Raw genomic sequence first — 17900 nt, 5'->3', positions numbered from 1 at the left:
GCCGCCGAGACCATATAACACCGGTCTTGAAAGACTTGCATTGGCTCCCAGTACGTTTCCGAGCACAATTCAAAGTGTTGGTGCTGACCTTTAAAGCCCTAAACGGCCTCGGTCCAGTATACCTGAAGGAGCGTCTCCACCCCCATCATTCTGCCCGGACGCTGAGGTCCAGCGCCGAGGGCCTTCTGGCGGTTCCCTCATTGCGAGAAGCAAAGCTACAGGGAACCAGGCAGAGGGCCTTCTCGGTAGTGGCGCCCACCCTGTGGAACGCCCTTCCAGCAGATGTCAAAGTGATAAATAACTACCTGACATTCAAGAGACATCTTAAGGCAGCCCTGTTCAGGGAAGTTTTTAACGTGATATTTTATTGTATTTTGGTTTTTATGGAAGCCGCCCAGAGTGGCTGGGGAGGCCCAGCCAGATGGGCGGGGTATAAATAATAAATTATTATTATTATTATTATTATTGGTTGCTAAACCACCAGTTTAATATATTTAGGGCATATTGCTGAATGTGAAAGCATATTCTGTTTTCCAGAAAGAAAAAGGACAACAGAGAGAAAAAGCTTCCAAAGATCTAGTCAAAATGAGAAGTATGATAGCTATTTCTCCATCCATTATGCAGCTCTTTTTCTATTTCTAGACACCCCCAGCCAAACCCTCTGTGGAAATACAGGGCCCATGCATACCAATTACAGCATGTAGTAGACCAGGATTTTGGAACTTCTGGCCTTATGTATGTTGCTAGAATCTAACTCTCTACACCCCCCAACAATGTGGCCAGAGGTCACCTTCAGCACCACAGGTTCTCACACTTCTGATGAAGATAATATGAGCGCCAAGCCAAGTTCTGTATCATTTTTTGTATTTTGCAGACTGCCTAGCATACTGTTGGTGGTAGGTGTTCCTAATACAGCAGCAAGGTGCAAGTAGATGTTGAGTGGGTGAAATGAGACAGTATCACAAATAAACTTCGTAGATTATAATCCCCCACAATTGCTGTTAGTTGTCCAAGCAGATGCTGAAATGATGAGCAAAGGAAGGGACTTGGAATTTGTTCCATCGTGTTTCCAAATCAGGTGATCACAACTGCCAAATCTGACCACACCAGCCACTTTTAGAGGTTAAGCACATGGCATGCAATCAGCTGTGGTGATGACCTGGGTCCTAGGGAAACCAAAAAGCCTTTTTATCCACCTACGCCCTAGCCAGGAGATCTACATGCCCTTTCTAGATGGCAGCCCTTTGTCGGTATTCCTATATGGTGGAAGTGCTTCCTTTGCCATCTAGACAGGTTATACCTGCCCCAACTGCTCAACGCAAGAAGGTCTGAAAGGGGATTGATTGTAAGCCTGTTAAACTGTGCAGTCTGAATTCGTGATCCGGGGGAGGGCTTTCATTGCATTCAGCCTAAGAGGCTTACAAGCCCCTTTTAAATTGTGTGAAAGTCAGATGTGGAACTGGCATGGACAGTCTCTGCTCACACAATTAATGAATGCCTGACTAGTGCTTCAGTGACTTAAGACCCCAGTCTCCATATGTCAGTGGAAACAATGGTGATGTACACTACAAATTTATTGTGAGGACAAACATCGTAAATATTAACAAACATGGTATATATTAAAATGCTGCATAAATTGCTCATATACAAAGCATTGATACAAGATACATGAACAAGATCAAATTTGTAAATATTGCTGTGAGACTTGTCATTTAATGTACCATCCTACTCTGAGCTGCTGGAAAAAAATGCCAATTAAAGCATTAAATAGTCTGCTAAATTCTAGATGGCTTTGTTATGAAGTTGCAAGTGACGGGAGAGCATATGTTTCAGCCCTGAGTAACAAGTGAGACTGGAGTGAAGTGAATAAGAGTGGAGTTCAATCTTTCAAGGACATCGTGAAACATTCCATTTCATGAACAGAATGTGAGTATACTGTGATTAGTTCAGGCAACCAGTGGTAATAGAAAAATGCCAGTTTTTCAACTTAACCTCACTTTTGCCTGATAACTCACACAGGGTTTGCCTGTTTCCAACTCTTGTCATTGCTAGTGTCTGTGCAATTGTTGACTTTGCAGCTCTATTGTGAAGCAAGATAATACAGTATAGCATTAGGACATAGACTAGTCATTGCTAGATTTTTGTGTGGCAGAGTGGGAAATTGGCTCAGTAAAACAACATTAGAGGTTCTACCCACACCATACATTTAAGACATTCTTATGCCACCTCAACAGTCATGGCTTCCCCCAAAGAAACATGGGAGCTGTTGTTTGCCCTTCACAGATCTCTTAGTTCACAAGATTCTTTGAGAGAAGCCATGGCTATTGAGAGTGTGGTGTGGATGTGACAAATTTCTATGGATGCTCCTTTTTGTTACCAAATAAATTAAAATGGTTCCAGGCCATCACTTTTGTACTTCTGTGACATGGGCATAATGGCTAGTTGCACTAAAGACACGCAAGTCCTGTGTGACATCTTAGAGAATATTTAATGTTTTTGTAAACTATTCCTGTTACTTCCCCCTCTGTGAGCTTCAAGGGAGGAGGACAATATATGTTAGGCATTCATCTTCAGATTGCTTTCCAGACTTTGTCTTTTTCTGGACACCAGGGAAAAGGAAGGTGATTACTGTAGCTCAGGCTTTCAGATTCAAGGAAGAGGCACAGCTTCAAGTCTTGAGGAACCCTTTCAGTATCTCTGGTAAGTCAAGCTATGTTGTTATACTTGTACAGCCTGTTTTCGGAAGCATACTTGACCACCGAACCCATCCTAGTTCCTACAAGATGGTAGAATACAAATACCGTAGATTCCGGCATATAAGGTGACTTTTTAACCCCGGAAAATAGGTTAAAAAGTCAGGGGTCGCCTTATACGCCGGGTATAAGGTGGGCGGGCTCCGCGCCAGGAGAAAGCCACCCGGCGAGGAGTCTGCCGCCCGCCGTGGAAGCAGCAGTGGGCAGGCTCAGCTCTGCACCGGGCAGCTTTCTCCCGGCGTGGAGCTGCCCAGTGTATTAGGTGACTGGGCATATTAGACGACCCCCCCAAATTGCAGCTGCCAATTTGGGGGGTCGTCTAATACACCCAGTTGCCTAATACGGCGGAATCTACAGTAGTCCTGCACAAAGGAGATGGACTTGTGAAGGGGCAAGAGTTCTCTGACCTAGTGGCCTCTAGGGCAGAGATAGCCAATCTTACAAGTGTTGTAGTTCACAACTTCCATCTCTTAACTCTTGGCCATGCTGGCTGGGTTGAGGAGTCCACAACAGCAGGAGAGCATCATGTTGGCTACCTTGCATGCCATCCTATGTTTCCCCCATACTTTTAATAACTGGACCAGTTCCTTTTTCTGGATTAAAATTTGAGGTAGCCTTCACACTCATGAGTTTCTTAATCAGTAAACAATGCCTGTGCTACAGATTCTAACTCAGCTGTAGCACAGACCACCTCAGTGAAGCCCACTGCATCCTTGTTCTCTCCAACTGATGTTGCTACCCATATAGTGGCAGAGAAGGGATCAATGCTTTGAATGTCAATCTGCTTTAATGGGCAGAGGTGGCTGCATCAAACAGGTGAGACTTTTCCAAAATATTTCTCTTCCAGCACAGAAGTATATATGGACCTACAGTTTTGTAGCCACTCCACTAATGAATATAATGTAACAAAACAAACACAAAGCAAAACACTGCTGGGAAATACTGAGAAACAAAAAGACAACTTTTAATTATGACTTCATAGTCTTATGCAGCTAGAAAAGCAACATACACATACAACATACGGTACTCCAAAAACACTGACAGCTACACAAATAGATATGTTAACAATAGTTTGCACAACACTGTGAGGATGACAAACATGCACCTATATAGAGATGAGAATGGGTATCAGATGTTCTTATATAAGGGATGGCCAAGGGCTTGTTTAGGCTAGCAGTTGGCTACATGTCAGTGGTTAGTTGGGAGCTGAATTGACTGTCAGTTGACCTGAAACAACTGTCCAAGAAATTCTGGGAATTGCTCCAGTCATGCCTGAAAGATGTTTGCACAGCTTTCCTTTTTTTTAGTGGAAGGTTGTCTTCACTAAAGTGTGACCTATTGAACTTGAGTGGCTGCAACTTCAAGACCGTGCCTTATCTTTGAGATTTTCTCTTGCATTTGTATGGTCTTGGTTGAAACAGGTCACATCTAGCCATGCCAGACAGGAAGTAGGAAGTACATCTTAGTTAATTGCCCCAGACAAGAACCTTCCTTCTAGAATACAGATATTAGTCATGTGAATGATTGTAAATGGTTGTATCAAGCTGCAGCACAGACAGGTCCCGATGAAAAATTAAGCACTGTGTGCATTACTGTGAGTTGACAATCAAAAGGCGTTTACGAACCTTTACCAGATATATGTCTGGAGCAGTAAGCTACAATACTGATGTTCAGCATCAAATTTTCACAGCTGTTTTGAAATCAAATGAGGTTTCCAACTTTTCTGCAGACTTAAAAGACAAAGTTCTCCAGCTAACATTCCATCCAGCAGTCAGAACAGAGCATGGTATATCTCCATACATTTTGTTGGTCCATCACTTTAGCTAACAAGCAACATAAGGAGGCAGTATTGGGTGAGAAAGAGACATGGGTAGCATATTACATAGGATGGAATGCATGTATCAGCATAAACTGTTAATGTATTCGTACTATCCCTGCAACCAGCCTATGTACAAATGCTACACAGAGTTAGGGAATGCATTGCTCCAGAACATCTGAACCCAGAGCTTGTATGAAGGTCTTTGTTGTTTCACCCCACTGACACCAAATGCAAGCAAGGCATCCATGAGCAAGTCCTACTGAACTCAGCCTTAATTCTGAGTATTTAAGAACAGAATCTGGTTTAAATCCATGCATGATAAAGTAAACCACAGTGTTTAATTATAAGTCACACTTAATGCCACATTAGTTTGAATTTTATGAACAAAATTACATGTAGAATTTTATTACATAACAATTCTATCTCTCACAAAGGAATGGGTAATACTTAACCTTAAAAAAAGTTACATTTTTATTTCAGCTTGCTTCAGAACTCTGGTTTAAAAACAGACGTTCAGGTTTTTTTTGTTTTGTATTTTTTGAAAGCAGTGCTTTAAGGTCAATTTCTGCAGTGTGGCTTTCTTAATACAGAAAATAAGCATGTCACATGTGAAATCTCCCCCACAAAGATACATACATATATATATATAGCATGTAAATAACCTTTTACCTTACATTGCCTGTTAACTGGATTCAGGCAATTTAGTGTTGACATGCCTGAGGAAGATGTTAGGTGCTATTTTTTACTGTCACAAATCAGCTTTTGGTGCGGCCAAATGAAGCAAAATCTCAAAACACTCTTTTCAACATTAGAATGGTGTATTAAACAATACACTAAGGCAGGAGTAAACTGAATTGTGGGAGCTTCCTCTTCCCAAGAGTTCATCTTGCCTTCAACCACCAGGTGGAACTAAAGCCCAACTTTCACAGGCAATGGGCGATTGGACATTTCCTCTCTGCACACCAGAAAAGTTTCAGAAGTTAAATCCCACTGGTTTCAATGGAACTAGGAAGTGTGCATAGGATTGCTAACTTAAGGCTAGAATTCTGATTTCATACACACCTGGGAGCTTGCTCCATTGAACTCTGGGACTTATTTTTAAGTAGACATGTATAAGGTTGCACTGTTAGTGGCATTGATTTGATTGAGACAGCCCCTCCCAAATAAATGTCAAGACAATACTCTGTGTTCTGCATAACAAATCACCAAGAGGGATAGCGCATTTAGAGTACCAGAGAAGGAAAACAATTTATAGCTTGCCTTTCTTTCATTATGGAACCCAAGGCAAGGCACACATGACTCTTAGGTAGTCCCCATTCAGGACAGAGCAGACCTAAACCTACTAAGCTTTAGCAAGGTATAGTTCCATGTTGTCTCATACCATACCCTGTGACAAACTTTTGAAAATGCTCAATAAAACTTTTCATGAGTACTTCCACTGAAGAACCATTTTTTAATTTTATTTTGAAATATTTTTAAATTTTGGTGAGGTAAGCTTGCCAAAGGAAAGGCGAAGTCTAAACTTCAAACAACGTGTTTTAAACTATATTTAACTGTAATGAAGTAAGGTGATTGTAGAACTAAATTATCTGTGTTGGAGACTAACATGAAGACAGACAGCTCAATCAATAAAATGGGATTCTGAGACTTGTGATACCATACAAGAAGACTGTATTATGGTCACAACAGACTGCTTTTGCCACTGAGAAGCTTACATTTATTTTACTGGGGCCTGTATAGGACAAGTTCAAAAAGCACAATGGGGCTTACTCCCAGGTAAGGTGTTAGGATTGCGGGTTTAATTAAGCACCTAGAACACTATTCACAGTGTTAACTTTGCTTTCCCCCAAAATAAATCTTGGGAAGATTTGTTTCTGAAAAATAGAAAAATCACAATAAACTATGGACTGAATATTGTTGGCATTCATTACATTTTTAGAGCACTGGATGAAGTATAACTGCATCATAAAAGTGGCATTAAGGAGACATGCACTACAAGCAGGTGAAGAGTAAATCTATTAGCTCAACATAAAAAAACAAGTCTGGAGGTGGTTATGGCACAAATTCATTATTATAATTTATGAACTCCAAGAACATTGCTGTAATCAATTGTTTTTATAGAAGAAACCCTTAAAACATTAAAATGTGTCTTACTGCTATTCATTCTTAAGAGACTGGCTGGCTGATCTTCATAGCCACCAATTACAGTGCAAGAGCTTATAAAGTAAAAGCCACTGAGATTTCAAAACACAATCACTACCATAGTTAAATTGTTGAGGAAGAATCAAATTAACTTTTATTTCCTGTTAAAACAATTGTAGTGCTTTTGGATTGCTTCAAAAATCAGTCTCAACTTAATGATTTTATATTAAATACAAACAGAATCTGCAAGAAATGTTTCTAGATTTATTCATTGGCGAAAGAGAAAACCCTCCATGCAGAGTGCCAATATTGCAGTTCTTCAAGATGTCTTTGTGGGTCCGCCATGGCTATGCAGTTTTCTTCTTCTGTTCTACGAATTAATAATGGCAGCAGGGAATACTAGAACCTGGCATTGGCAGTCAGAAAGAGCAGTGGACTTTCCCCCTTAAAAACACACTTACTATATAACTTCATTATCTATTATTAAATATGTTTACTTCACCCAAGTCTATCCTGATAAAAAGCAAAAAAGTGCACTTATAAGTGCACAGGTTATGAGTTCTAAAAGTGTTTAAACGGCAGTAGATTTGGCTCAATTTGCAAGACAGGAAGGGTATGAAATACTGGCATTTGACGTTAATAGTATTTTGATAGTCATGATTCATGTAAATATCTCACTCCACTGGCTTGTAGTTCTTGACTGGCAAGGAGGGCACATTTCCAAACAAAGTGTTTCTGGTCCATTAATCTGGGAATATTAGATGCCATATAATATTCTGATTCTGCCATACGTTTGGCCACAGATTTGGTCTCCAGACTATTTTTAAAGCACAGTTGTTCCAATATAAAACACTGTACTTTTACAAAGCTGACAACAAAGTTGATGAAAAGAGCACATTTCATAATATAATACACTAATCTCTTCATCCTGTAAGAAGGTATTCACAGTCAGTCTCCATCTCTATGCCTTTACCTCTAACAAAACGAGGTGTGTTCCATTTTACTGTAAAAGAAGTGTGATGCCCCAGAAGAAAACTGAATGGCAACTAATTTGCCTGAAAAGTTGAGTGACATGTAGTGCGTGAAGGAATATTTCTGCAAGAACGGGTGGAAACTTCCAACTTAAATCAAAGTCCGCAAACCCATGTTGTCCACGTTTTCTTCCATAAATGAACCTCAATTGTTCAGCAGAAGCAAGATTAAAAAAACAGTTTAACTTATCAGAACCAATAATGTAACAGTATCTACTGGTGGCAGTGTCTCCTCACTGGGGCATATAACCACCCTGCTTTACAGTCTGTGGTAAGTAACACTTTGGGACCTCATCCTCTGTCACTGCATTTGTTCTCATTGTTTCAAACTCTGCAGCTAGTCCTTTGGGGCTTGGGTGGAAAGCACCTGCTAAGGCAACATCAAGTTCATCTGGGCCAGAGCTACACATTTGCAAAGTCTGAGGTCCAGCAGCATCTTCCTCATTTATTGGAGAAATCTGTTTTGCCCCATCCAAATGAGGCTCATCCGTGACTGTATCATCGTTATTACAATTCTGTTTGAAATAGCGATGCCTTGGTGTTGAGTTGTCGCTTCCCAGCACTGGCGGATCTTCGGGCCTCTCCTCCGAGTCTAGTAGAGGCTGCGTTGACTCAGACCTTGAAAAGACTTGGACTGAAGGTATCTGGTCCCGGTAGCCGTTGGGTACAACAGTTGAATACTGCACAGTGCTGGAAGTATTTTGAGCAGGTTCGCCTTCATCGCTGTCAGAAACGCTTTGTCGAGGAGAAGACATGCAGGATGACCCCCCTATACCACTGCTGTGCCCTTCGGAGGCATTTTTCTCCTTTCTAAGCAAGTCAAAAGGCTTAGGATCCTGTTCGGAAAATGACTTCTTGTCAATTTCAACCACACTGACATCAGTAAAGCTGCCTTCTGGATATATCTGATCTTTGGAATGATGAAAATGCTAAGGAAAAAAACCACAGATTTAATTAATGCTACCTTTAAATGATGCAATTTGATTAACTATGTTCAGGTTCTATTTTATGCTGTCGTTAGCATGCACTCAAAAAGCCTTCCAGGACTTACAGTTACTTGAGCAGCATGTTAGTGCAGCTCCAATTCAGTCTTTTGGCTTTAACCCCCTCTCACCTAAATACTGAATTATTCAAAGTTCACTGCAGTGCTACTGCTGTATTTGCATTATTCCCCAAATATGGTTCAAAAAGTTTATGTATATAAAATTGGATTCTCTCCAGGATACCAAATTAATTATTTCTACTTAAAGGATTAAAAATATTATGTTTCTTCCATGTTTTCTATCATGTAAGGATTTTTTTTTTAATTGAGAAACTTACATTTTTGTATACAGTCAATATATTTGTCTGACATTTTCGTTTACTGATACAAAAATGCAACAATAATTCCCTCCACCACAACTTTTCAAATGAGAAGTGCTGGAGCTTGCATCTAACTGGGTATTCCTTTTTATTTTTCATCTTTAAATCTCAATACATGAGAGTTTGTTGTAGTAATCTCCATGTTCCCTAAAGGAGTAGGCAGATTTCAAGCCTGCAGGATCTTGGTTTTTTCTCAGACCCCACAGATCCACCAGCTGGAGCCAAGCACAATTCAGTGGATTAGAAAGAGGGGCAGAGGTGTTCTTAGAATTGAAGATGAGAGCACCTCTGAGTGCCTCTCAGCCCAGGAATTTGTTTTCATTACCAGTAATGAGCTCTCCATTCCAAATCCCCCCCCCCCAGCTTTATTTCAGCACTGTTATCCAAAGGAAAAAGTTGCTTTCTGATCTCCAACTGTTTGCAGCAACATCAGTAATCTAAAAACCATCCAAAGATCTACCTGAAATTCGTTATCTATCTTCTGTTCACCTCTGCCCTAAAGGCATTCATATTTATTACTTCAAGGGTGCAAGAGTGCACCTGGCGGTGAACACTCGTTCTGGGCCTAATATCTGAAATGCCCTTTCTCTTAAGTGTCAAGTTATTATTCCCCTTCTTTCTGTATTTGTAGCTGGGGTCAAGTGCCAAGAAGCCACTCTCCACTCAGATTTTCCCTCACAATACAGTGGTACCTCTGGTTGTGAACAGGATCCATTCCGGAGCCCCATTCGCAACCTGAAAGGAACACAACCTGCTTCTGCGCATGACATCATTTTGTGCGTCTGTGAATGCGCGAGTGGCAAAACCCGGAAGTAACCCTTTCCGGTACCTCTGGGTTGCTGCGGGACACAACCTGAAAAGACGTAACCTGAATTGAACGTAACAAGAGACTGTACAACACTTTTTCAGCTACTAATTTCTGGAGCAACCTGTAACTTATCTACACTGTTCTGAAGACTCAGTTTCTCAGTTTTGGTTTCTGTTTTAAACACAAAGTCACAGTTACTGTCGGACTATGAAGAAGTTTTGTGGCAGGGATACTCATATCCCAAGAATGGATGCTATTAAATTCCACAATAAAATATTTTATTTCTAGCCTGTTTTCACTTCCCTTTCCCAACCATTACTATCCTTTTGCTTAGAGCAGTTGCATCCTACTGCCACATTAGTGGTTTAACTATGGAAAGGCAGCATACAAATAAACAATGATGAGGACAACAAAGTACTTCAGAATAGTCTGTTTTTGTTTTTACCTTTGATGGCGTTTGTGGTGACCACTGGGCAATAACACTCTTAGAAGGATCAGGCACGTTAGGCCAGATGTGCTTCTTGATGCTGGCAAAGGATCAAGAGAAAAGTCATTGCATTGCAACTGCAAGTGCCTACTGATAAACGTACACCTATGTTAAGCTCCAACTTTCAGATTCTTAATGTTATGATTTTTGAGCTCTGTATATAGGTGAGCAGGGATCCTGTGGTCTTGGCCACACCTTGTGAATAGGGGAAAAGATTATGCAGACAGAAGATGTTTCAAGTATTCTAGGTCTGATGCTAGATCTGGAAAACCACTGCCAGCCTCTTTCACCTTCACAGTGAGGGCAGCTCCGACTGAGAAAAGGAAGCCAGGAGATACTTGCACTGGGCCAGGTTGGAATGTTTTCCTTACTTAGCATCACTATGGCTGTAAAAGGAAGGAGCAATAAGGCCCCGAAACTACAAAAGTCTGTTTTCTTTCTTTCTAAACAAATGCATGCAATCCATGACACAACCAAGAAGGTTCTGTTCCACACCCCAGCCAGATGCACTGCTCCATGTGCCATCTCCATAGGAGGCGTGGCTGGCTAGGATATGGAACGGCCTTCACTGCTGCAGCACCCTAGCTGTGGAACATTCGCTTAAAAGGAGATAACTGTACTCCCCCACTCCAACAATGTTTAGGCAGGTGGGTTAAAACTAAAGGATTCGGACTTGCTTTAATTCCAACCATGTTGTGAATCTGCTCATCAGCTGTTTTAATGCTATGAACTGTCTTGAGGGTACTTTCAAGAGCTGAAAGGTAATATGTAAATTATTACACACACACAAAACTAAAATATGAGAAGTGTTACAAATTCTTTCTGTAGGATTACAGAAAGCAGGGGTGGGGAATGTCAGGCTCAGGGCCTGAATGTGAACATGGGACCCACCCCAAGCTATACTCCTTTCCCTGACCCTGTGCTCTCCACTGCTGTTGCCTGGCTGGTACATGCCCTTGAATTGTGATAGTTGCCCTCGCTTGCCTGGATGGAGAGATATGAGTGTACAAAGTTCTGCCATTTGCATGGCTGCAATGTAGCCTATTATCCAAAGAACAACATTTGTTTCTCTGGCATTTTGTCTCCACCAGTGTCAAGCAGCAGCCCCTCCCTGCCCCAAGACTGCCCATGAGGAAATGCAGCCCTGAGGTTGGGAGGAAAAAAAATCCAAGTCCCAGTTTAACAAATCAGAGCAAACTCAGAACTTTTGCCTAATACCTCTTTCAGTGTTAATACAGCATATTATCCATGCAATGTATTGAAAGAAGGATGCTTACCTATCTCGTTTGTTGAAGCAAAATAATACACCTAAAAGAGTAAATAGCAGGATTGCTAGGCACACAGGGACAACAATTGCTTCAATTTCTCCTTCCGCTAAAAGGTAAAAGACAAAATGTTAGATGTTTTTAATATCTCCCGAAAAATGCTGTGCTTAGTACAATCATATTTTAAAAACATGAAATCCATTAGTATAAAGTAAGTCTTTCAGAACCTGACCCTAGTCTTCTTTGCTTGAGAAAAAAGTTTAAATGATTTAGATGAGGTTTAAGGCATAATAAGCAAAAGCTTTTTTCTGTTACACTTTTGCCCTACTTAAAAATAAATAATAAGGCAAAGCCTAAGGTGACTAACAATAAAATCCAAAATAAAAAGTAACTGATCCACACAAAATAAGCAGTAATACAATTAAAATATCAAAAGAAAGGAAGAGCAGATTTAAAACGTAAGAAAGGACAACTAATTGAGAACATGAATTACAGCAATATGGCAGAACAAATCCAGCCTGGCAGGCCAAATGCCCACTTACATAAGGGCTTTGCCTGCCAACAGAAGGCCATCAACAAGGGGGCTAGGTCTATGAGCCTCCGCTGTAAGGAGTTCCAAAGCCCGGATACAGCCACTCAAAAGACCCTCTCTTAAGTATGTGAAGATAATATAAAAAGGTATCTCTAGGTAATATGCAGAGGTGAGAAAACATGTTATATTGACCCATCTTAATTCATGTTTTCAGTGAGTGTCCATCCAACCAACCTGTGTGGTGTGATGCCACCTAGTGTCCAAAGACAGGGAATGCACTCAGTCAATGCACAAGTATGCACAGGTATTCTATTCCTTCCAGTTCTTTTAAGTAGATGCTTTGACTTCAAGTGCCATTTCTGTCATTGGGCACTAGATGGCATCACATGATGGATGGACAGCCACTCAAGCCACCTTTCAGATGAGACGAATGGTTGCTTTTGATGATCAAGTTAGGGTTATCAAGTGTGGAATACAGTCCCAGAGTACACACTTAAGGTTAAACTATGAAACTAGACATGTGGCACTACCAACTCATACTAGGTCCTGAGCAGTTCAATAATTAAACATATTAAACATTTTATGTAAGAACTTACCAAATTTCTTTGTAGTAAATGTAAAAGCAGGACCCCTTTTCCCTCCATTTTTTGTGTATGCTGCTACCTGCACCATGTATAAAGTGTCACTTGATAAGGACGACAGTGGGTACTCCGTTTTAGAAGGGTCCACAAACACAACTGGAAATGAAAATCACCCATTTGATATGCATTATATAAAACAGTAGACAGCTCTTGTATTAACACTATACAAGCAAAACCAGTTTTACCCATCAGTTATAATTTTCATGATTCAAATAAAAAGGAAAATGTGAAGACTGCGCTTCAACTTACATGCCTGGTAAATAAAACTTCTATAACACTCCTACTACCAAATAAGCAGTACTTGTTTCAAGTTCAATACTCTACTAGAAAAGAAGTGAAAGTGTAAATAGAGATCTTGTTAGATGTTTGTGACCTTCATTTAAATAAATTAAAAATTTAAAGGAAGTGTAAAATAATGTATGTTTCACTTTCTTTAAGATCAAACTTCAAAAGTGTTTTTAAACAAAAATATTTAACACACCAATAGTGAAGTTTGCTATGAGAACACTGGTTCTACAAAACGTTAAGCTATGACTTAGTGTTATGTGAGCAGAAGCAAGTTTCAGCCTCATGTATTCTCCCCCCCGCCACTTCCTTCTCCAGGCATGACTACAAGAGGACCAGAAACATCCCCTCCAGTTTTTTTTTAAACTAACCGAAATATCATTAGACCTGAACTGGTGAAACTTGTTAAACTATACAAACCAAGATCAGGAACCGCTATTTGATCTTAGTTTGTTTTTAATAAATTATATGTTACACCAACCAGCATTTCCGTGGTTTAGAAACAATGATAAACCTAAGTTTCTTTAAAACATGAAGTGCTTTCAATCCCTTTGCAGTCAACACTGGAGAAGAGGAGAGCGATCACCCATGGCTTGCTTGTGTTTCTGTTTATCCATGTAGTACAAAACCATGGTTTAATGTTACTTCTGAAGCAGGCCACAAGCTCCCCCTCCTCTCTATCAAATGAAAAGGTTTGAAGAAACTCCAAGGCATAAATCTATGAAAAAGTATTTGCTGAGATACCTTACTATCTTGGCAAATGGGCATGTTCTCCATTTATCTTTCGGGGCTGTGGTAGAGCACATGGGAGGAGGTAAGATATTTAGATTATGCTACTCGTTAGTCAAAATGAGCAGCTGGTGCTGTGCACAAAAGGCTGCAGAAAAGTCAGCAAGCACTCAGATGCTTTAATGCCTAATGACTTTCCAGTGCCCCACTATTCAAGAGGTATCCTCTGCATTCTACATCAACTGCAACCTCCAGATCACCAAAACAAGCTCACATAGAGCATATTATGCTTGTCAGGATATGAAAGCTTGAAGAGCTTTTTATATATTTCACGGAAGTTGTAAAAGGCTAAAAGAGAGCCGACTCAGTAATTGGAAGGAAGTGAACTTAATTTATGACTGAAAGTTCCTATAGATCACAGTCAAAAGGAATGATTTTATAAAAGAAAAAAAACTGTTCCCAGAAATATGAGCCAGCAAAAAACATATGCTTAATGAGGTATAGCAATTACTACACTTGTGCCACATCACTATACATTATGATGCTGCTGCAGACATAAATGCTAACTTAAAATGTCTGGAGTTTGGGTAGAGAAAAAGGCAAAGTAAGTCTTAAAATACCTTTAGAAAAAGTAATCTCAGTTGAATCATATATTTATACATGATAAGCAAAACTCAATTACCCGTTTCATTTCCAGTAGCTGTTCTGTAAATTATATTGTAGTATTTGATAAATCCATTCTGTTCTTCTACTGAAAGAGGTTCCCATTCAATAAGGGCATCAGTTTTTCCAACTTTTGCTGTGCGAACAGTGGGACCTATAGCAGGTGCTATTAGTGGAAAATATTGAAAAATTAATTTTGAAGAGCAAATTCTAGATAATTGCTTATCTTTTAAGTTTGTTATATTAAAATGCTGTTTTTTCTGTTTTAGTATGGAACAAGCCTGAAGGTATACTGGTAAATGACATACTATGTCTGATTGTATTGTAAGAAAAGAACCACCTTTAATTTTCAAAGCCTGTATTTTGTTGAGATTTCTAAGAAATTATTATAATAACAAAGACAACAAGATTTGCATAATAAGAGCCTGTATATTAATAACTATGTACAGAGAAGTAAAAAGTAAAAAAAAACCTCCACATTTAAAAAGTATAGGCCATTTATCACAGATTTTCACAAATATTTCCAGAGCAAGGGGGAGAGGAGCACATGAGTAAACACTAGATCACTAGTCACGTCAGAAGAAAGCTAAAGACTCTGGAGGTTTCTTTCTTTACTTATCACATTAAAAATAGAAACCATATGACCACATGAATCTGGTTTGGCCAACCCTTAAGCTAGCTGCACAATGCGAGTTAATTTCTCAGAAAACACCATCTGCCCAATGCAGTCATGCCACCTATTGATGCAGAAGTCCGAAGACGTTTTTGGCTACAGTCATGCAAGAGAAATTCTGGTGCTTTAAACGTACCATCTTCTTCAAGGTATGCTTGTATTGATCTTTCTTCTCCTTGACCATTTGAATATAATGGATACACACTTATTTTATAGCTTTTCCGTGGCTTTATGCCTCCTAAGGAAATAATTTTAAAAATCAGATTTGCATATTCTCAAATATATAGATCCACCGACATTTCCATTTTGAACACTAGTTCATCAATTTCCTCCATACCTTTAATCAAATCCCTTCATTTCCACTCCAGCAGCGTTTTCAGCCGAAGAGTGGGGTACAAATACTCTAAACACCTGGAAAGTCAGCTGAACAGCCTAGAAGCTATTCTAAAATACATCTGAATGAATCTTGGATGCTATACAGGACATGCTGGCAAGTGATTGTGCAAATGTTTCATACTTATTCTCTATCTGAAATGTCTAAAAGGGAACTTTTTGGGGTTGCGATGACCAAGCTATCCATGGGTGGGGACAGAACAGCATTCTCCACAAAAATCTTTGAAGCTACCTAGTAAATGCAGTGTTAGAGAGTTTCTTAACTATACTGGAAAATTGTAATCCTGAAGAAACTAAATGTACTCTTGGCATAGCTGCGACACCCAAGGTCTGTTTTCCCATCTGTTGTTAGTGTAGCTACTGAGCTCTGTTGTCTCTCTTGCAGGCTTCAATATGTTCCCTTGACACAAAATGGATGAGAAGCAGGATCACCTCTGGACTATGATGAAAGGGAGACTGATTTTATTCAGAGCTCAGTCATTGGCAAAGAAGGGCACACACACTGATAGACTTCACAAAAGGACAAAACTGGCATGATGTAACATTGAATTCATCTCTCTCAACCTATAAAAAGTGCCCTAAAGGAATTCCTCCCCATGTGACAGGAGCTTAGAGACTCACTAAAAATATCAGATATTACAGACATATTTATATTTCTTTTATATTTAAAAAGATGTCAAATTACAAGTGCCTTTTTATCTAAAAAAACCCCAAAATCACATTTCTTTAAGGTATAAAAAAAGTTTGCATACTCTGCAAATATCCAAGAGTTTATAAATATTGAGAGTTACCTCTTAAAAATGTGCGATTTTTCGTTCCAGACTCCTGTTGCCATTCACTAGCACATGTCAAATTGTCACACTCTTCATACCATTCAATTATGTATCTATTAACATCAGTTTTAGGAGCTATCCACTCTACCCAGAGCTTGCCATCTTTAGGAAATGCTGTAAGATTTTTCACAGGAGCTGAAATGACCATAAACATACTGTCAAATTAGTATTTTTATTTCTAAAAGAATAACATTTCAAACATTAAAAAACTAAAAGGGGTTGTCAGAGAGTTGTAATTATATTTCACTACAACAAAATGTTAATAAAGCCTGAGCAGACGCCCAAGGTCACAGATCAAACAGCATCAAAGGTAAGTTGCAATTCAATCAAGTTTTGACACCCAAAGAGAATTCAAATGTTTACATTCTGAAGCACGTTTAATAAAGTTTTCATTGCTCCTTGATAGCTACTGTGTTGCAATGGCCGAAAGCAGAAAATAAAAATGACCTGTTAGTGGTCAGGTCCACCACACTGAGAAATTGCCATATAAATATAGCAGTATATAGTAAGGGAAGAAAAGATGTTTTTAATATGTACTTATTCCTGTTTCAGTTGTTAGGTGGTGCCACGTATTTCAGAGGAAGTCTTACAGATACCAGATATATAATCCCCACTTGTTCCTCTTACCTATAGACTTCTGTAGAATGAGGCTGTAAGTATTACAACCCATTTTAATGTATTTGTATGTTATAGTATTTTACTTATCATAGATTCATAAATTTTAAAGACATGGCAGGGGTCATCTAGTCCAACCCCCTGCAATGCATGAATCTCAGCTAAAGCATCCATGACAGATGCTTGTAGGATTATTGGTTTTATTTTGTTGCGGGTTATGACTTCATAATAAATAATCTGTATTGGTATTTTCTATTTGCTTTGCAGGGACGCGGGTGGCGCTGTGGGTAAAAGCCTCAGTGCCTAGGACTTGCCGATCGAAAGGTTGGCGGTTCGAATCCCCGCAGCGGGGTGTGCTCCCGTTGCTCGGACCCAGCGCCTGCCAACCTAGCAGTTCGAAAGCACCCCCGGGTGCAAGTAGATAAATAGGGACCGCTTACTGGCGGGAAGGTAAACAGCGTTTCCGTGAGCTGCGCTGGCTCGCCAGATGCAGCTTTGTCACGCTGGCCATGTGACCCGGAAGTGTCTCTGGACAGCGCTGGCCCCCGGCCTCTTAAGTGAGATGGGCGCACAACCCTAGAGTCGGACACGACTGGCCTGTACGGGCAGAGGTACCTTTACCTTTACTTGCTTTGCTAATAGTCTAAGTTAGAATGAAGATGCCAAGTCTCACAAGCTTGCTTCCATTTACTAATGCCTACACTGCCTTAAATAAGTCAGAAACATTTAGAAGCTATCCTGTAAAGCTCCTGGATCTTAAGTTAAAAGAAAAGAGATCTGATGAGGAAGCAGCAGCATTATCTGAAGCCACCTTATGGCTGAAGCTAAGCAGTTCTGGGTATGGCAAATACCTAGATGGCCTGGAACCA

General features: G+C 39.9%; 1 protein-coding gene across 1 annotated transcript in view; it reads right to left on the bottom strand.

Moving 5' to 3' along the window:
* Positions 1-3693: 3693 nt before the first annotated feature.
* IL6ST (interleukin 6 cytokine family signal transducer) overlaps positions 3694-17900 on the bottom strand; it is a 36392-nt gene continuing 22185 nt past the window's right edge. Inside the window, exons 10-16 of the mRNA XM_028748064.2 lie at positions 16375-16551; positions 15327-15428; positions 14537-14683; positions 12796-12936; positions 11680-11776; positions 10361-10442; positions 3694-8674 (exon numbers count right to left, since the gene is read on the bottom strand). Of these exons, the coding sequence (XP_028603897.2) occupies positions 7979-8674; positions 10361-10442; positions 11680-11776; positions 12796-12936; positions 14537-14683; positions 15327-15428; positions 16375-16551 (1442 nt within the window). The 3' untranslated portion in view covers positions 3694-7978. The remainder of the gene's footprint in view (positions 8675-10360; positions 10443-11679; positions 11777-12795; positions 12937-14536; positions 14684-15326; positions 15429-16374; positions 16552-17900) is intronic.

Source organism: Podarcis muralis, chromosome 11, assembly GCF_964188315.1.
Source record: "Podarcis muralis chromosome 11, rPodMur119.hap1.1, whole genome shotgun sequence".
Classification (NCBI taxonomy): Eukaryota; Metazoa; Chordata; class Lepidosauria; order Squamata; family Lacertidae; genus Podarcis; species Podarcis muralis.
The sequence above is the reverse complement of the archived record's forward strand: the minus strand, read 5'-3'. Positions and strand labels throughout refer to the sequence as shown.